At 33.8% G+C, this 22,018-nt stretch overlaps 1 protein-coding gene across 1 annotated transcript in view; it reads right to left on the bottom strand.

Moving 5' to 3' along the window:
- LOC150107342 (uncharacterized) overlaps positions 1 to 22,018 on the bottom strand; it is a 243,496-nt gene that overhangs the window by 50,966 nt on the left and 170,512 nt on the right. Inside the window, exons 8-9 of the mRNA XM_090391207.1 lie at positions 14,496 to 14,698; positions 6,119 to 6,300 (exon numbers count right to left, since the gene is read on the bottom strand). Coding sequence (XP_090247333.1) covers positions 6,119 to 6,300; positions 14,496 to 14,698 — 385 coding nt within the window. The remainder of the gene's footprint in view (positions 1 to 6,118; positions 6,301 to 14,495; positions 14,699 to 22,018) is intronic.

Below are 22,018 nucleotides of genomic sequence, written 5' to 3'. Positions count from 1 at the left end.
GAAAAGACCCAGTTTGCAATCATCTTTCATCAGGACAACACACCTGCCCACAAAGGTGTTTTGGCAATGGGAAAATTAAGGGATCTGCACTATGAATTGTTGGAACATCCACCCTATTCTCCAGATTTGGCTCCCTCTGACTTCTATCTCTTCCCAAAACAAACTCTTCTTTGCTGGTCAGTATTTTTCTTCGAATCAAGAGGTGATTGCAACTGTAGAGGAGTATTTTGCAGATCTTACTGAGAACTACTACAGGGACGGGATAATGGCGCTGGACCACTGCTGGAATAAATGTATTAGTCTTAAGGGAGATTATGTTGAAAAATAAAAATTATTTTGAAATTATAAATTTGTTTTTTCATTGTTAGGCCTAGAACTTTTCAGACCACTCTCGTATATTTGTTTCCATTTAGTAATGCAATTGTACTATTACTGCAACTGAACATATATTTAAGTGGTAGCATAACAAAAGGAGACTTAAAGGTATTTTAGTAGTAGATCTGCTTAGCATACACTGTAATCCTTAGGTACTTACACAGAAATAACATTGCATGTATATTATAGTGTTTGTTTTTTATAGTTGTGTTCTTATGTATTGCACTATTACAACATGCAAACACAGTAGTAATGGTAGCAATGCTGTTACTAGTTTCACTTTGAATCTTGGTAACAGACGTGCATGTTAGTAGTGAGTTTTTGGAACAGCTATTGCTGGATAACAAGAAAGAGAGCTAGATAGATAGGAGGAATAAACAATTGAGTTAAATTCTGTGATCTCAGAAAAGTTTTTATATGTATCTTTTAACTACGCTCCAAGGAGGAATTATAAAGTTAATAACTAAAGGAGAGTGAAATGTGTCAAGCCTTATTAAGCCTTATTATGGCCTCCCTATAATAATAATTATAGGGAGGCCATACTATCCACACCAGCTGTCATGGCGGTTCTTAAATTCCTTCACACTACTTGCACACACTATATCCAATGGGAATCTATTCCAATCATGCACCACTTTTCAAGAGAAAAAATCTAGCCCTTTCCTCCTTCTTGACAGCATTCATTCTCAACATCCAAGGATGCCATCTCATCCTTTCCCTATTCTCCACAAAATGAAAAATTCCATCTACTGAAATCTTGTATGACCCTTTCAGAAGTTTGTAAGTCTCAATCATCTCACCTAACTTTCCCCTGTTTGCTAGCATCTGCAGTATACAAATTCTCAATATGTCTTCATAATCAGTATTTCACAATACAATATAATCAGTATTTCCATATATCATTTTTAATGATCTTCTTTGCACTCTTTCTCCACTGTATCAAAATCACCATGGAAACCAGGAGATCAGATCTGCATGCAATAGTCCAAGTGAGGTCTTATCAAAGGATAAAATGACCTTATCTTTACATGTCAAACTTTGTTTTAGCATTGCAATTATCCTCTGATTTTGTATTTGCAATCTTTGCTACATGGCCCTTGAACTTCAACTTCCTGTCTATTAAAACTCCAAGATCCCTAGTTTGATCAGGTTCTTCTAGCATAATCCCACCTATAATAAGACAGTAGATATCTAATTTCTGCAAATCATTCTGCAAGTGCTGAATATCAGCCACACTTCTGACTACCCTACCCAACTTTTCATCATTAGCAAATAGTTGTATGTCACCTGTCAAATCCTTCCCAATGTCATTAATATATAGACTGAATAACGGTAGATCAAGGACTGATCCTTGTGGCACACCACTGGTTACCTTTAATTTTGCAGACTTACATCCTCCTCATTTGATTTCCTACAATCTTCCTTGGTGATGTCAATGTCCACAGTTCCAGCTGGATTCCTTTTTCAAACTCCAGTCACCAAGCTGAAAGAAAAGTAGAAATATTTACTGTAAGCAGTGGCCTAAAGCAAACTGTTCATCTCCTAACCAGAATTCCTGACTCTCTACTCACACAACACTATGGATCTTTTCTTAATGGTTCTGGTTTCAAGTACACTGTTGAGGTGACTGTTCCTCTTGGTAATTCAGATCACATCCAAGTTTCATCGCTAGTGAAATGCCCTCCTCTCAGCTATTCATAATCTTGTGTACTTTGATACCACAACATTGCAAAGTGGGAAGATTTCTGAGATTTTTACTCCTCCTTTTCATGGTCAGACTACTATTTCTGTTCTCCAGATTTAGATATTTGCTGGGATCTTGTTACAGAAGTTATCCATGTTGGAATGAAGGATTTCATTCCTCACTCTCATCAAAATTCCCATCCTTATGTCCAAGCTGGTTTTCCAAAAGAGTGTGCCTGGGCAATCCAAGAAAAGAAAACACTTATTATAAGAAAAGTAGCTTGACACAAAAATTCCAGTTTTATTCACTGCCTACTTTGAAGTTACACAGCACTTGCAAATTATTAGCAAGGCTAAATCTGGTTATGAAAGTAAAATTCACCACCTATGCCAATGATAATAGTTCCTTCTGGCCCCTGCAAAAGCTCTTAGCACAAATTTTGTTCATCTGTGCTTCCACCTCTTTATCACCCAGATGGTAGTAGTGCAACATCACCTACAGATAAAGCTGATTTCCTTGAAACATTTTTCTCATCCAACTCCAGAATAGATGACCAAAGCAAATTGCCTCCTCTATACCTGAAACATTATATTACATGCCTCCTACTGACCTTCCGCCATATAAAGGCATCAAAAGAATCTTGAAAACAATCCTTGATATAAAAAAACCCTCTATTCCTGATGGAATCCCACCAACTCTGCCAAGAGATTTTCCTGAGCTAAAACCTGTTCTTTATCATCTATACCAGTGGTCTCCAAAGTGTGGTACGCGTACCCCCCCCCAGGGTACGTGAGTCAATACATGGGGGTACGTCAAAAAAAAGTTTTATATTGATAGGAAAAAAATTAAGTAATTAATTAAAGATAAAGAATATTACTTTCTTTCATCGATTAAACATATATCTAATATAGACAAAGACGTTATAAAGATCCTGTAAACTTAAATTTGTGAGTAGCGCACATTGGGCGACTTTGCACACATAATCATCCGTGGCAAAGCTGTCATGTTTTTTAAAACTAGGGAGTAAATCTCTTACTTAGTAAATTTCTTAATTGGCTACTGTATTCAATATTTTTGCTTGAGAGACTAGATTCCACACTTGCTTCCACCCTAATTGCTTAAGTTTTCTTGAATTTGTGCTTCAGCATGCTCAGTGAACAAAGCTCTCTTCAGACATCTAACACCAAAACCATTTAGATGCAATCCATCAGCATTGTACAAATCCTTCTTTCTGTCAAACACAGATCATTTCATTCTGCACAATCCTATTCATTCTGCACAATCATTTCTTCTGCACAATCTACATACAGATTCATTGGCTACCAACACCCTACTCCTCAGTTTGCCTCTATTATAGCTATTATATTACAATCTTCACATTCTTGCTCCTCAATTTTGCATCTTCTAACAACTCCTTTACATCCTCCCTCATAAAATACTTCTCGCTTTCAATCATTTCCTTCGACTTAACTTTTTGCATCCAGATGGCATGGTTAATATCGTGAATTTTGCACCTAGGAAACAGGATTTTGTCATATTTTCATTAAGTACTTCCCTGATCATTGAGCCTCCATATATAGTTTCTCCTTAATTTGTTTTTCTCATTTGTTCGGTCAGTCTTTATTATTCCTTTGGGCCACCTGCTTTATTCTCTTTTCAGCCCTGCTGATCTCTTGCCGCTTCTGCAATTTTTTAATTTTATGCTTTGTCCTATAGAGGATAATATTTAATCGTGCTATTTCTTTATTAATGTCCATTTCATTCTCCTTCTTTTCCACGGCTGCATGTTTGACATTCTTCTTCTGGTTCCCATCTGCCATACGGCCGGGGGAGGGTAGCTATATGCTACCATTCTAGGGAGAGATGATTATGAGCAAGGTGGTTTCCTGTTGCCTTCCTTGATGTTTGACATTAATAACATCATTTTCCATCTTACCATCGGTATCTGTTGCATTCTTGTCACCTAATAGACACACTTTTGAAACACTTAATATATACTCTCTCTCTCTCTCTCCAGTTTCAATTTCCTTCCATGTACTGTTTAATTTTCTCAACAAATACATTTCACACACACATTAACTGAATAAAATCCCTCAAATTCAAATCGCCGGATAACGTAGTCTTTGCCATCATTGTTCGTCACATTGGTGCCATGCTGACAATATCACAATAAAAATGTTATAAAGACACTCTAAAAACAGGAAAATCTACACTAATTTTTTAATGAAAAAACACAATAAAACAGATAAAAATCAATTTTACATGAGCACTAAATTATATGCCCACTCATAACATAACTTCAAATCCCTCCTCAAGAAACAAGAAACAACAAAAAATGTTCACAAATAAGGGTGATTATAAAATATCTTCAATGGTCAAGAACAAAGATGAGACAATTTTCACAAAGAATATTGTTAATATAGTAACAGACTGTCCTAATACAGCTATCTGGCTAAATTAAGTTAAAAATGCAGTCTTTCCACAACAATTATAAGAATAACACTTTTTTTTAGCTTGTATTTAGTTGGAGAAAAAAAAAAAAGAACCAACAAAGCTGGGTAATATTAAGAACTTTGATGGAGTTACTTCTGCTACTTACCTAGATTTGCAAAAAATATACATCTTTAGACTTCGTGGATATCCCTGAATAACAATAATAATAAAACATACAAGATTGAGTGGCTGTGCTAGGAGCAGCAATACAGAGAAAAAAATCTGAAGAAGAGTGAGATGAAGCACAGCAGTGTCAACCCCATCTCTATGTGCTGGCTATCATATTCTGAACTCAAAATCACACTTAAAACCTGTGTCATCAATGCCTCACAATCCCCTTACTGTATGGGGAGTATGAGAAGTAATGAGTATACAGGGAAAGCATCCCAAAGTAATTAATAACAATACAGCAATTAAGTGATCCTCTGTCTCATAACATTTGAAAAACAGAACACTAGATCACTGAATTTTCTTATATATTTTCGTATCATACAAAACAATGTGAAGGGTTGATTGGGATTGGCTATCCCAACCAAACTCCAGGGATCTAACTGGATAGTAAGAGCTAGGACCAAAAATTTAGCATGCAACTTCTTCTTATCATAATTTAAAGCAACATAAATGTTTTGGTCTGGGCTGCCTACAACTAAACATTTATGACACATCTGGCTACTACAGGGCCCAACACCAAATCCCCTTGCAGGTTTTATCTAAAGAGCAAGAGCTACAATCACTACTTTGGTATATACAGTTTCGTTTTATCATAACATATAGCAGCTATAAGAGTGTTTGGGCCTTCCTACAATTGAGTCCAAAGAAATTGTTATAGATTTTACCTACATTTACCATACATTTTAGCTTCTAGTTTAATTTCCAAGTTAAACATTTTCTAAATTCTAAACTGCTTAAACAAAACATCCAGTCTCCACTACATTTCCCATACTATTTATGCTACACAACCTCTATGAATTTTGATACTGCAGGGGTTTAAGTTTTACTTCATAATGAGAATTAAGCTTAAGAAGTTTCCTTCATTTATTTTTTTATTAAAAAATAAGCAAAGAAAATGAGAAAATGCACGTAAATGGATACCCACTGATTAGTCACAATGCTAATATTTTACCTCCACCAAACCTACGATATACAAATAACAGAAAGCAAATTGCTTTTAATAAAATTACAAAGGCACTGAATATGAACTCATTCTTGGTATTATGTATATTTTATTAGCAGCATTAGAGAATCCCTGATAGTTAATATAAGAATAAGATGGCAAAAGTAGCTCAATGATAAATATTTCAAAATATGAATGTTAATTATTAAACATCTACATAAAAATAACAATGAGAATTAATAATGTAATACTGGTAATAGGATGACCAGAAATACACAGATGAACACAATAAGAACATAAAAGTTAGAGCAACTTGATTATTCACTTAATAATTTTGAACTCAAAATCACACTTACAGCCTATGTGCTATTAAAAGCAAAGTGTATTTAGTTTAGGTTTTTTAATTTGCTCAATTAAACTCAAAAATTAACTCAATAAAAAAGTATACATACCTTATAACAGGCTGACATTTCAGCAAATCCCTTCCCACAATATTTACATTCATAAGGCTTTAGGCCATAATGCCTATTTGTGTGTTCATTTAAAGACTGTTGACGAGTAAATGTTTTACCACATAATTCACAAACAAATGGTCTTTCTCCTGTGTGGATTCTGTTATGCCTTTCAAGGTCACCTGTATTATTAGAAGAGTTCATTACAATCAATTTTTTATAACATTAAAAAAAAATCACATTTTTAATATGCATTGCAATAGTACATTGCAAAATGCTGTTTTGCAATGCACAAAACAGCATGTCTCAGTTTTATACTTCCTAAACATCAATGGTACCCAATTGGTCAACTGCAAATAACCAGATGATCATGAGATCATTCTAAGTTGATCATAAATGAAAAACTTACTAATAGCATTTAATGCATTTTAAAACATCCAGCTCATAATGCTACTTAAAAATCTAGAAATAGATATAATGCATATAACATTCTTCATATGCAATATATCTAGTGCTTTTTTTGGCATGGTACACAATGGCACAGAGCACCTTCATTAACAGTGATCTATGACACATGGATGCAGTACAATTGGATTGTAATATTTAGTAATGGTTTACATATTTACCTATTATACAAATAAGCTTAGTTATTTATTGAACTTTGCATTTTTCACTACATCTATTGTTAAGATATTAGCTATATAAAACTTCTTTTTTTTTCTTTTTTAATATTTACAATTCTTCCTGCTAGCAAAGAATGAGTATGGCACCTATTTACTGCATATAAAGAAACAGAAATATATATGCTTCATCACACTCTTTATGTGTGATGAAGTCAATATTTCATTAACCATGATGAGTATTGATTTTTTCAACCAAAAACGAATGTAATAAAAATATCTAACACTGGGTTTATAGATCATAATAGTTATTTAATTAAGCCTACTAGTTTCACCACATATGCTAGTGGCTCCATCTGGGTTAGGAAACAAATATACAATAAGTGATAAATATGAATCATTACATAACTAAAAACAAAATATGTAGGAACTGTTTAAAAAAAAAAAGAAGTAAAAACAGAAACATGTAGAGCATGGAAGCTGGTGCTACAGAGCCTCAGTTTTCAAATTTTCTATAAAAATTGCAAATCTCCTGAAATCTCATGACATAAGAGTGGCCATCTTCAAACCAAATTGTGACTGTACGAACTCTGTTATGCTTGCCTAAGGACCACAACCCTTTCGACAAGCATCCTGGAGTTGTAAACAAATTATCCACTATAACAAAATATTCCTGCACTTACTATGAGTTTGCTGTAGTTAAAGCTGATTGTATCAGTTTCATTAAATAAAGTAGTATGTCTTTTCCTGTTTTTTTAAAAGTGCATCTACCAGGCCTTCTAATAACTATAGTTGTCATCACCATTCAATTCCTAATAGGTACCCTCAGAGAATGTATAGGATAATTATGATAGTACTACATGAAAAAGTTACACTTTTACTAACTTCCGATCAACAATTTCCCTCCGAATTAATCTGTTAACTGCCAAGATCCCAATATTATCAGATCTTATATTTCTGTCTTTTAAGGCACTTTTTTACTGTATCAATCCATCTACATCTTCGTCTTCCTCCTGAGTCTTTTTTCTTGCCAACCTGGCAAAGACCACTTGTTTTGCTAATCTTTCCTCTCCTATTCTGTTTAAGTGACTATACCACCTGAGATTAGCTCTACTAACACATTCCTTAATGCTAACGATGGCAAGTTCTTTCCTAATATCCTCATTTTTAATATGATACTGTCATTCATGCTATCCATTCACTTCCCTAATCTTCCTCAGGAACTTACATATCTGTAGTCAACACTTCATCAAAGACTACATTGCAATCTTTGATCAAGCGTTTTATTTCTAACCCAGCTCTCAAATCCATATGTTAAAAATGGCTTGAACACTGTCTTGAATACAGCAAATTTAGTGTTTGACTAATTTTTGTATTACTCCATATAAATTTATTCAGCTGATTTCTTACAACACCAGCTTTGCTTATTCTATTGTCTATTTCCAAATTTAATTTGATATCTTCACTAACAACTGTGCCTATATAGCTGGAATATTTCAACTGTTATGAAATGAAAGTAATGAAACGTTATGAAATTTTAATTGTTATGAGAAATGAAAGAGTTTGAAAACAAGAACCAAACCTTGGAGATTCACTGGGAGACCCTGAAGAAAACACTGACTGATTCAGTCAGAGAGCCATGTGGTAAGGTTGTCTGCAAAAACAGAAAAATCAGAATGGGAAGGAGGCAGTCAAGTAAAAGACGAAACATATGAAAGTTCTTGGCAAGTACGTCAGTTTGTTCTCTGAGAGAATACAGAGAAAAAAAAATGTAAGAAAGCAAAGCACTTTGTTAAACTAGTTAAACAAAACTCACAGAAAACTGGTAAGAAATTCGAAAATAAATATCAGGAAGGTAGCAAAATATTTTGGAGGCTACTGAAAAAGTTTAGAAAGGAGGCAAGAATATCGTAAAAGGAATCAGAGATGATAAAGGTGACATGAAAAGTGAAGATAAGGATATCCCAGATATCCTTATTGTCTGGAGTAATTACTCTGAAAGCCTGTTAAACAAAACAAGAAGCAACAGCAGAACTGGTAAAAGACACTTAGTAGGAATGCCATCAGAAGTACATATCAATACTTGAGAGAGAAAAAGCCATTAAAAACCTGAAATGTGAAAAGAAGCTGGAGTAGATATATTTGATCAGAAATGCTTAATTATGGAGATATAAAAATTTTATAGTGGCTGCATTGCATAATTCAGAAGGCCTGGTCAAAGAGTCAAATTCCAAATGATTGGAGTAGAGCTCTCATAGTACCTATCTATGAAAATGGAAATAGAACTGAATGTGAGAATTATATAGGTATTTTTCTACTGAGTATCCTTGGTAAGATTTCTGCAAGTATACTTGGGAATATCATCATCAAATTCCTGATATGTACCCTCAAGGGGTGTACAGGATATGACAGTACTACATGACAAATTTACATCATTACTAACCTCCTATCTACAATTTTCCTCCAAATCAATCTGTTACCTGCCAAGACTCCAATATCATCAGATCTTATATTTCTCTCTTCTAAGGCACTTTTTTATCTTATCAATCCACCTATATCTGGGTCTTTTTCCTACCAACCTAGCAAAGAACACTTGTTTTGCTAATCTTTCCTCTCCCATTCTGTTTAAGTGACCATACCACCTAAGATTAGCTCTGCTAACACATTCCTGGATGCTAATAATGTGAAATTCTTTCCTTAGCCTCGTATTTAGTGTTGAATACTATGGCTACTCCTTCTTTTACTTGATTGTCATTGCCTGAATATAACATTTTGTATTTATTGCTCAGAAAGATCTCACCATTTTTTGTCTTTTTTTTTTTGTTTCAGTCATCCCCATCATGTCAATCTGGTACTTATCCAATTCCTTAGCTAGCTCCATTTCTTTGCCATTCGGGCTTCTTATATTGATAATACCGATCTTAACTCTGGTGATGTTGAGTTGGGGTGGATTTTAGGATTTGTTCCAGTAGCTGACTTTTCGCTGTTTGCCCTGGTTCACTGGCAAAAACAACACGGGCCTTGTTTAACCAGGCCCCTGGTGTTTTTAGGCGACGACCCAGCCAGCATGAAATTCTGTCATGTTGTACCATCATTTTATTGGTTTAAGCCAATAAGAATACAATTTGGTCAGCTAAATCCCAAATTGCCAGCCCATCCTCATTCAGTCATTATCCAGGTAGATGATGCCTAAGAGGGTGTACCATGAGAAGGGGAGGATTGGACATTAGGTCAAAAACCCTGGTTGGTTCTCTGCATTCCTTTAAAGGCTATGTGGAGGTCTCCTCTCAGTTATACAGCTTTAATCCTTAAGCACCCCTTAGGTTAATAAGTTAAGAAAAATTGTGGAAAGAAAATGTGGAGAAGAACAAGCTGGGTTCAGGCCATATAGAGACAGTCAGGAATAGATTTTCACTTTAAGACAAGTAGTTGAGAAATCATGGGAATATAACTATGACATAATCTATATTTCTGTTGTATGTTAGCATTTAGAACTGAGGGAGGCACAAGAAGATGGTTCAATGTTAAATGAAGTGTGAGAGTGCACATTATCTCCACTGTCACTGATCATATATATATGGATCATATTATGAAGAAAAATAGCATTAATCCTGATATCAAAATTGCAGATGTCGAACTTAGCTCTTTGCTTTATGCAGATGATGTGCTCCTAAAAACATTGAGTGCATGTTTCCAGGATTCTCTAAATTGAATAACAGCTGTAACTGAGAATGCAGCTGAATTTTTTTTATGTTCCTGCCTATTTTCAGAATTGTGATCTTTTTTATTGTTGATTTTCATTCCAAATTTGCTTATAACTGTTATTCAATTATTCTGCCATTGATTCCATCTGTTCAGAACTCTCAATGATCAAGTGCTTTATTTCTAATCCAAACTGGCTCCCCACCACACTAGCCTTATTCTGTTTATTTCCAAATTTAATTTGCCATCTTCACTAAAAACTGTGCCTAAATAACTGAAATGTTTTACTTGTTCTGTAGATCTATGATTTTACTCGCTGTTTAAATCTCCAACTAGTACTAGTTTTTCCATTTTCTTTAGTCAGGTGCCTTTTCTAATGGCTTAAAAAATTCCTTTGCTTCTGCCAGTACCATAGGCACAAATAAGTTTCATTGTCTGTTTCCTCATTTTGAAATATGTTCATGTCACTATAGTTGAAAGTGTCTAGTAATAAAGAAATTTATCATGTGTTTGGTTTTGAATGCTATACCTACTCTTTTCTTTTCCTCATCACTAATGGCTGAATGCATATGTTATTTATAGTAATATTTATTTATTTATATTACATTTATTATTCAGCAGAATCTCACCCATTTTAGTCAACCTGTCTCAATAGCATTAAGTATGTCAACATGGTAATTCTTTAGTTCTTCTGCTAGTTTTACTTCTTTTCCCTTGCTGCTTCTTACCATGATTGATGCCTATTTTCAAATCTGCTGCTCATGAGTTTCAGTTTTTTCCAATAGCTGACTTCTTTTTTTTCATGAAATTTCATCATGTCATACCATCATTTTATTTTGGTTTAAGCTAGTATAAAATTTGGTTGCATTAAGTCCCAAATTTAGCTCAGTATCCAGACAAATACCTACCTTGTCCCACTATCACCTATTCATTTGTTCAGCATCTAGGTGGATACCTATGAAGAGAGTGCAAAACACAAAGTTGAGAATTTGCATTAAGTCAGAATTCCTCATTGGTTCTTCACAATCCTTAAAGGTCAGAAGGAGGGTTTTCACTTGTTTATCTAGCTTTGACCCAATAGCAACCTCTATGTGAAAAAAAGCTAGGAAAAACCACTGAAAAGAAACTTGGGAAAGAACAAGGTAGCTTCAAGCAAAATAGCAGTTGTCAACATCAGATTTTTAAAAATGTCACAAAATAAACAAAATAATGTGATTTCATGAAGAAGGAAAAAAGTCTGGTGTAATGTATTAGTCAAGTAAGAATGCATGCATGTGTGTATCTTCTGTGTTATTCAGCATTTATATATAGTTCACATTGTGATGTTACATTAAATATGATATCAAAATAGAAGACATTGAACTTAATTCTTTACTGCAGATGGCGGGGATAATATTCCAAATACTTTACAAGTTTTCGGGGTGCTAACTAAATTCAATAACTGCTGTAACAAATCTCCTGTGGAAATCGGCAATAAAGTGACAGCAGTTTTGTAAACAGAAAATAACTGCATTTTCAATAGTGAACCTATAAAACACTTTTACTATTTTAGATACAATTTTGAAATAGGAAATACCAACTGAATATGTAAACAGATAATAGTAAGATTGGTACTGGAAGGAGAGAGGAGGAATGGAGTAAATAAATTTCTACAGAATAAAAGAGAAATCAGCCAAAACAAGGAAGAGAAGGAAGCTAATTACAGATTAGAAATCATAAATTTCAGGTTTTCTGATAGAAATTAAGCTCGGGGAACAGATAGTAGAATCATATTAAAAATGAAGACATTAAAAAGGAACCTAACATTGATAGCATTCACAAATGTGTGAGTAGAACTAATATAAGGTGTTATGGTCACTTAAAGGTTAGCAGAACTGGTATTTCATGTGGCTTGCAAAAGTTCAATGTTGAGCAGAATTTCTGGATTTGGGAAAATAATACATAAAAATATATATAAAATTAACAAAAATAGAAACAATTAGCCCACCCACAGTACTAATGTACTATAGATTTATAACTTTTTGTAGATGGGAATAATATCAAAGAAATCTTCTTGCAAATATATATATCAGGATCTCATGCTGACCAATTTTTGTCATGAATATGGTCTGCTGAAATGGTGAATTTTAATAGTGATCATATCCTAAATACTAAATTCACAATATTCCATCAAACTACGGAGGAATTATCATCATCATCATTTCATATCATTTTGCCAATAAAAACTAAATTATAGTGTGAGTAAGACAGGAAAGAAAATCTTTCACTCACAAGTCTTGAATCTAGGAATGTCATGGAGGAATCTAGGTCTTGAAATGTGTAGTAATTTTGTGTCAGAGTGGAATGAAAATTACTACACTGCAATGTATCCACATGACCAAAATACATATCATGCTAACAAACTTTTAACTGTTTACATATAATAGAGGTTGAAATTGTTCAGAGATAAATTTTTCTGTCAATATGTCTATTGCTTTTGCAGTTCCTGAACTATCATGTTTGTAAGTCTATGAGAAATTTCTATTATAAAAATCCAGATCAGCATCTATATTGTCAAAAGGAAATGGACCTTAATGATGTATTGGCCCAATTTTGACTTAAGCATTCCAAGATTTTGTTTTTCAAATAAAAACAAAATTTTCTTTTTCAAATGAAAGTAAAACAAAGGATTTGACAAATTTTAATAGCAAGCTTATGCACCAAATTTCATTAAATTCCATTCAGCCAGCATATAATTATTAACATCACTTCAAATCAGTTTGCCAATAAATATGACCTGATTAAAACCAAAATTAAACTATGTGGATATTATCTCGTATACACATTGTAAAATCCCAAGTTTTATTAAATTTCATTGTGTCAGAGTGGAGTTACTGCAAAATACAATTTTTAACATTTTCCTTTGAACCCATGCAAATAATTCACTTGAAACAAAAACTAAGATCGATTAAATTCGATAATTCGATTGAAAAACTAAGATCACCTGACAAATTTTGTAAGCATCCCAAATACCAGTTTGGGATGGATTTTAATAAAATCCATCCACCCAGAGAGTCCCAGAATAATTGTATGGATAGAGAAATGGAGACAGACAGCATATCAAATAAGTGCTTATACATTTTGTGAAATATGTATACTTTTTGGCTTCACTAGCTGAAAGGAAACTGCTTCTGCTCTCTATCAAAGAGACTATCATCCTCCCTGTGGCACAGGTGTTTGTGAATGTTTTCTGGTGGTAGATGATTTTTGTCAACTGGTGTGAGTCCACCATGCATACTGGATTTTAAAAAATTAGTGTTCAGTCTTTGCAGCATAGTTCTGGATTATCTGATCCACGTTAGTAACCTTTAAATGTACATAAAAACTTATAACTCATCTAATGAATTTAGACTTGATTCAATCATATCTCTATTTCTTTCTTTAACATATATCACATTAAAAAATAATTAGACCTATTAAAAAAAAATCAATATAAACTGAAGGCATTAATACAACCATATTATTAAATTATACTACGTTTTATGCCTTGTTTCATATGTTCACCTTGAAAATGTGAACATATAAAACAGAATGTGTTTTATTTAGATAGAATGTGAAACTATAAACTGGGAATATGAAGACTAATATCATAACTAAATCTTTGATTTACACATCAATGCTAACCATTACATACTGGAAACTTTTCATCCTAAGTAAAACAATCTACACTCTTAATCACATGTTAAATTAAGGTTTTAATTTATTGTTCTCCAGCAGAATAACAACATTAATATCAGATTAGTTTATTTATGTTTAATGTCAAGATTTGCAATAAATTCATTCTTTCCAAATAAATTAATTACAGCACATTTTAGTAAAACAAATCTAAGAATAACTTATCAGATATTGCACAGCTGTATCTTTCTGAAGCCACTACATTATAATATTATAAATATTCTGAAATTTGAATTAAAAATTACAGTGGCAATTTACTCAAAAAACTAACTACAAATCAAGAACTTTTCAGATCATGAAAAACAAAAATAAATAAATAAATAAATAATATTTATTATAACCTTTTGTAAGAAACCTTGCTGGGCAAGAGAGACAAACATATTTTCTAACACCTTCATGCCGAAGCATATGGAGACGCAGCTGAGATTTTTGACGAAAAGATTTACCACAGTGCTCACAAAGATGAGATTTTTGATCCAAATGCATGGCCATATGGGTCTGTAATATGCCATTTTGAGCAAACTTTTTTCCACACACTTGACATCTACAATCAACAAATGGGGAAAAAAAAAATTACATTGTGATATGGTGTAATCTTACTTGTATTTTATATATATATATATATAAAATACTTCATTAGATCTGATTCTGTGAATTATTTTTTTTATTTTATTTTTTAGATTTATTTCTGATTATTAAATGATTTGTCATAGTCATAAATAAATTTATTTTAGGATTGAATCTTAAATACTATATAAGTCTGAAATAATGAAGTTAGTTAGCTTTCTTTTTTTTTTCTTTTTCTTTTTTGGTGTGTGTGTGGGGGGTTATACTTTAGCTTCTCTATTCTTCCTCTAAACAGGAATAGAGAAACAGAAGTATAACAAACATGCACTGAAAAAATGACACAATGTTGTGTTCTTATTTTATAAAAAAAATTACAAGTAGAAATGACTGAACTATAGAGCTGAAAGGCATTAAAATTTGACATAAATCATCATCAACATCAACCTCATCAAATTCCTGATATATATACCCTCAAGGGGTGTACAGGATATGATAGTACTACATGAAAAATTTACATCATTACTAACTTCCTATCTACAATTTTCCTCCAAATCAGTCTGTTACCTGTCAAGACTCCAACGTTATCAGCTCTTATATTTCTATCTTCTAAGGTACTTTTTACTGTATCAATCCACATATATCTTTATCTTCCTCTGTGTCTTTTTCCTGCCCACCTGGCAGAAAACATTTGTTTTGCTAATCTTTTCCTCTCCCATTCTGCTTAAGTGACCATATCATCTGAGATTAGCTCTGCTAACGCATTCTTGGATGCTGACAATGTCAAGTTCTTTCCTAATATCCTCGTTTTTAATATGATATTGCCATTGATGCCATCTGTTCATGCCCCCTAATCTTTCTCAGGACTCTCATAACTGCGATCTCTAGTCAAACATTTTACTTCTAGCTCAGCTCTCAGATCTGCATAAATCAGGCATAAATAAGATATTAAAATAGTGGATATTATGGATCAGTCATACTTTATAGGTAAATATAAAAAAGAAACTCTAAGTTTCAAAACTTAACAGAGTTTATGAGAATATAACTTTCAGCATTAGAGTTGCCTTGGTTTGTATACCTAAAAGACACCAGCTCTGTCTAGATTTCAAAAAATTATAATTACAGAAGTATGGAGCTGAAAGGTGTCAATTTGGCATAAGTAAGATGTGAGAATTGGAGGGTATTATGGATCAATCCATATTTCATAGTTGAATATAGAAAGAAACTTAGAAGTTCTGAAATTTATCAAAGACCTTATGAGAACATAATACAGCATCCGAGTCACCTTAGTTTGCACCACTTAAAAAGAAATAAGCTCCACCCAGAAGCCTATATGTTTGCCTTTTATTAGTGCTTAAATGAAGTTTCACTTTGAACTGTTGGTTCTCATCAGAAACAATGTTAGAGACAGAGCAAATACCTACACAATAGCACAGCAACTCAACATTAGAAAGTTAAATTGAAATTGAAACTTAACTTTTTCCATAATGTTCTATATTTCAGTAATTGTTCATGTACCTCCCAAGAGTTCATTTATAATGAATTTAACTTTCCGACATAGGATTGCTACCAGATTGAGAGGGTTTGTGCGCTCTCTCTCTCTCTTTCTCTCTGAACCAACTCTGCCTTGTCTCTAACAAGACCCAATAGTTTGAAACAACTGTCAGAGTAGAGATACCTACTCAATGCATTAATAAAAGTGAATATGTAGTCTTTAAGTAGCGCAAGCCAAGGCTAAGGCAACTCTGATGCCAAGAGCTTAATTCGCATGAGTTTAAAGTTGAAAAAATTTTTAATCAAATACAGAAAGAGACTATAAAATATGGATGAATCCATCATCTCTTCCATATTTACATATTAAAATTAAGAAAAATCGAAGCTATAAAATAATTTTTATCTAACCAACAAGTTATCAAATGTAATCCAAATTTAAAAATAAAAATTAAAAATAATAACTTTGCTATACATTATAGTATAAAATGTCTATTAGCTACCAGTAGTACAGTCGATTCCGCTTAAATGGGAAACGTTGGGACTAATCCATTTTGGCCCAATTAAGTGGCTGCCCCAATTAAATGAATTAATAATAAATTCTAAATTAAATACGTAATACGCAGGTAAATGAATAAGTAGGTAAAAAATAATAATAATTAGGTACCTATTTTAATGGTTTATTAAACCAAAATACAGAAAATATTTGAACTATAAATTGTGCAGAAAAAATAATGCATACATGATAACTTTTACAATTTCAAATTTTAATTCTGCAAAAATGCATCAAGTGTAGTCTGTCTTTTGCTTTTGAAATTTTGCAGTTCTACAAAATCAGCACAGATATTCAGTGCAGATGTAGGGCTTCCTTCATTACCTTCCTGCATAAAATAATGCTGTAACCAGACTATAAATTTTTTGACCTCATGATTAGTTACAAGAGCAGGTGAGTCACCATCGTCACATTCTTTGTCAAATTTTTGACGTTTGGATTTAATGACTTCAACAATTGCATCTTCAAAGTTTTCATTTTCATCGTAACATGATAAATTGTCATCTATTGTTGAAAATTCTTCATTATTCATGATAGGAGCTAGCAGTATGTCTTCATTTTCATCACTACTCAAAATTTCAAGAACCTCCAAAGGTTTTAAACCGCAAACAGTTTTGTATTGTGCTGCTTTTTATAGCTCGCCAACTGTCAGAGACAAACTGTATTGCTTGCAAAATGGAAATTTTTGCACTGATCTCTCTGGCTGTTGATGAACTTGTTAATAGGTGTTCATCAATGGATTCCAGTATGTAATTAACCAATTTTCCTCAATACAACGTCTTTAAATTTTTTATTATCCCCATGTCCATTGGTTGCACTAAGGATGTTGTATTAGGAGGAAGAAATTCCAGCCTTATATTTTTTAGATTATCTAAATGAGGGTGTGCAGCACAATTATCGAGAAGCAACAAAATTTTCCCCTGCTTACATTGTAATTCTATGTCCCAACTTGTAAGCCAATTCCGAAAAATTTCAGAAGTCATCCACGCATTACCATTGGCATGGTACTCTACTGGTAAACTCTCTATTCTTAACCCCTTAAAGCATCGAGGCTTAGCATTTTTTCCTACGATTAATAGTTTTCGTTTGTCCGTATCCAACATATTTGCACAATATAACACAGTAATGCGGTCCACTGCCCTTTTATACCCTGACAGTGCAATGTGCTTATAACACAGGGAGCTGTCTGGCGTAGCATGATAATAGAGGCCGGTTTCATCAGCATTGTAAATATCATCTGAACAGAAATTCTCTAAAAAATAAAGGATTTTAGTATTTTGCCATTGTTCAGCGCTTAGATTGTCGGCACTGTCCTTTTCGGCAAGCACTTTTTTAAATTTGATATTGTGTCTCGCTTTCCATCGAGACAACCAACCAGCAGTTGCTTTAAAATCGTTGAGGTCCAGCTTTTTAGCGATCTCCTCTGACTTCGCCTTCAACACTGGGCTGCTGATATTCACACCTCGCCTGCTAACTATAGAAATCCATTGATCTAATACCTTCTTCGACTTCTGGATCCTTTCCATCACGCTTTCTTTAGGATGTTCCTGGAATTTTTTTCTGTAATGTCCACTCCTCACGCAATTGATTTTCTTGTTGTAGGAGACGAGCTATGGTAGATTTTGGTACACCAGTTATATCAGCATCTACGATGGCTTGTATTTAATGGCTGGCTTTTAATTTTATCCAGCAAAGCAATTTTACTTGAAAGTGTAAAATCATTTCTTGGCATCTTGGCAAAGATTTAAAAATTTTAAATAAAAGTGACACAATAAATCGATATTGCTAGGTACAGTATATAGTAAGGGTACAGTGTATAGTTCTTAAGCAGACGCGTACTTGCCAGACGCATTACGAAAGATAACTGATTCGCATCACACTAGTGTTGCCATATTTTTGAAAAATCCGTAAAATATATCAAAAATTGCTAAATTCCTTTTCAGTAACTGTCCCAATTAAGCGTTTAAATTATGTATTAATATGTTGGTTTGGTTTCCGTTCTTTGAGATTTGGCCCAAAAAAAAAAGCGGCTGCCCCAATCAACCGGTGGCCCAATTAAACGGAATCGACTGTATTTATTTTTTTAACTAATGAACCATCTGATAAGAGGAACTAATGCTATGAAAGAACCAACAGCTAAATTCAATAAAAATGTCTATTAAGTGTGGCTGTTTCATTGCACTTGATTTATAGTCATATAGTGATGTTACTGTATTATATTTAAAGGAAACACAAACAGATGTATAAAATAAAGAGTAAGATCATGTTTACTGCAGTCACCGAATAGACTCATTAATTTGTAATAAAATTTTGATCATCATTGATAATCTTATGACACTCATTAATTTACTGAAATTAAAAATTAGAATAAATTAGACACTTGTCTGTTTCAGATTTGTAAATTTCAATTGATGACAGGTCACGAATCTCGAGTTGTTTTTCTTGGAATTCAAGACAAGGAATAGTCTTGAATCCTGAGAGAAGGAATTTCATCCCAAGATAGAAATCCTAATGATCATGAATAAATACCAGCCATATAGAAATGTTTTGGTAAAATTTGGAGAAAAGAGCAAAGCTAATAATAATGGTAAATATCGATTTCCTGTTCAGGACATGGACTAGTCATTACTAATGCTATGTTCCATATAGATATACACAAATTCACGTGGAGAGAGAGAGAAGACAAATAAGTCTCACCGACTGTGTTATTGTTCATAGCAAATAATTGGTTCAGGAGTATATAGAAAATTTGAAATGGGCAGTGATCATCATTTAGTTTTGAACTGAATGAAATTAAATAATATACTTATGTGTAAGAAAGATATATATATTAAAAAAAATCCAAGTTGAGCAAGCTTTCAGAGGTAAACTGTAGACTCAAATGTAATATTATTCAAGCAAAAAATGAAAGAGTCTAGAACTTGGAGATGCAGTGGCAGGCTCTGAAGAAAACACTGATTAATTCAGTCAGAGAAGCATGTAGTGAGGTTGTCGGCAAGGATAAAAAAAATAAAACCTCCATAATGGACTCAAAAAGTTAAAGAAGCAGTCATGGAAAAGAAGAAAGCATACTGAAAGTTAGTAACAAATAAGCCATCATGCACTCTGAGAGAACACAGAGAAAATTGTAAGAATTCAATGTGTAAAAGTAGCTAATGTCATGGGAAGACTTATGCAAGAATATTAAAGATAGATATCAGGAAGGGAGCAAAATGTTCTGAAAGCTATTGGAAGACCTTAGAAATAGAGAAAGAGTACTGTATAAGAATCAGACATGAAATCTGAAGACATTCTAAAGGCCAAGATTAATTATTCTGAAAGATTACTAAACAAGAAGTGACAGAATAGTGATAGCAAGTATTCAAGAAGAATGACCAATCAGAAGTCCATATGAATAATACTTGAGATAGAAAAAGCCACCAAAAACCAGTTCTTGTTTTTTGAATGGCTTGTTGTAAAACTTCAGGCTATTTAAAACAGACAAAATTCCTATTTTTCTGCTTAGCTTTTTTATGACCAGTAACTCAAGAGGGCAAAAAGATATTTCTGTGTTTTGGTAAAACTCTTCTGAGAGTATCTGAATTGCTTTTAAGTCAGTCAACAATTATATATTCCATTGTGTTCCAGAAATGAAAGTGGATGAGTAGTACACTTGCCTTTCATCTCAAGATTTTACCACAGAAGTCTATGGTGTAAGCTGATCTGGTTATAGATCTCTAAGCAAGTTCAATTCAAAAACTGGGTGCTTGACCTAGTAATAGCATCTGAGAATTTGATTGTAATGAATATGACCATGTTGCCACCTATTGGTGAGAGTGATCATAGAGTCTTGACCTGGGAGGTGGCTAAATGTGTGAAATTTTCAGTTAAGACAGGATACATGTGGAATTACAATGCTGGCAAGTATGACAAGCTTAGGAGATTGCTTGGTTCAGTGCCATGGCATGTAAAACTGCAAGGGTTGTTGGATGTTGATAGGGCAAGGGAAGTGGTCAAAGAGCATTTGCAGGAGGTTATGGCAGACTGTATACCTAGAGTCCGAATAGTAAATCAAGTAGGAATTAAATGGATGAATAACACCATTAAACTTCAGTTGCAAAAAAAAGAAACAACTGTGGAAGGAATTTAAGGAGAAAGATGATCTGCAGGCGCATGAACGGTATAAAGTGCAGGCCAGAAGGTAACGAGTCTGGTGAGAAAGGCAAAAACAGATTATGAAAGGAAATTAGCCATGCAAGCTAAAGAGAATCCCAAACAGTTTTTTCAATATGCTGCTAGTAAAAGAAAAACTGTACACGGCAGAATGATTTTAAGGAATGCTGATGATAGGGAGGTCACTGAATCAGTCGAAATAGTGGAATTACTGAGTGAGCACTTTGCAAGAGTATATCATCTAGGTGGTGATGTTGAAGGAATGAAGGAACCATTAGTTTATATGGCAATTGTGGTGAATGAAGTGGAGGTGAATAGTCTATTACAGAACCTTAATGTGAATACATTTGTGGGATTGGATGGTATATCAGCATGGGTATTACGTGAAGCGGCTAAAGAATTGTCAGTGCCCTTGACCTTATTGTGAATCTGAGTCTCAGGTCCGGTTTAGTCCCAAAGGGGTGGAAAGAGGAGAAATTAGTTCCACTGCATAAAGGAGGATCCAAGACTACTGTTGCAAATTACCGACTGATCAGCATATCAGGAGTCGTTGTCAAGGTCTTGGAGAAAGTAGTCAAGGGTAAAATACAGGAATGGTATTTTACCCTTGATAAAAATGAGATACTGTATGGGGGATAGCATGGTTTTGTGAAGGGTAGATTATGCCTCAGCAACTTGCTCAGGTTTTATAACACAGTGACAGCTGAACTGGATAAGGGTAATGGGTTTACAGTGATACTGCTGGACCTGGCTAAGGCCTTTGACAGGATACCACATGGAAGCCTAATCCGTAAACTGCAACATATGGGAATGGAAAAAGGGTTGGTGAGATGGATAGGAGGGTGGTTGATGGAGAGATACCAGAGAGTAGTTTACTCAGGAGTAGAGTCCAAAAGACGGCCTGTGACTAGTGGTGTGCCGCAAGGTTCTGTTCTTGAACCACTGCTATTTAATTTGTTCATTAACGATATAGGGAAGGATCTGAGGGAAAAACGGTTCATTTGTTCGCTGATGATGCTAAGTTGGGTAGGGCAATAGTGAATGCGGAAGATGTCAAAATTTTGCAGGATGATTTGGATAGATTGGAGGTCTGGGCTAAGGAGA

This window comes from Typopeltis vanoorti, chromosome 4 (assembly GCF_054136105.1).
Source record: "Typopeltis vanoorti isolate ZY-2024b chromosome 4, IOZ_Tvanoo_1.0, whole genome shotgun sequence".
NCBI lineage: Eukaryota > Metazoa > Arthropoda > Arachnida > Uropygi > Thelyphonidae > Typopeltis > Typopeltis vanoorti.
The sequence above is the reverse complement of the archived record's forward strand: the minus strand, read 5'-3'. Positions and strand labels throughout refer to the sequence as shown.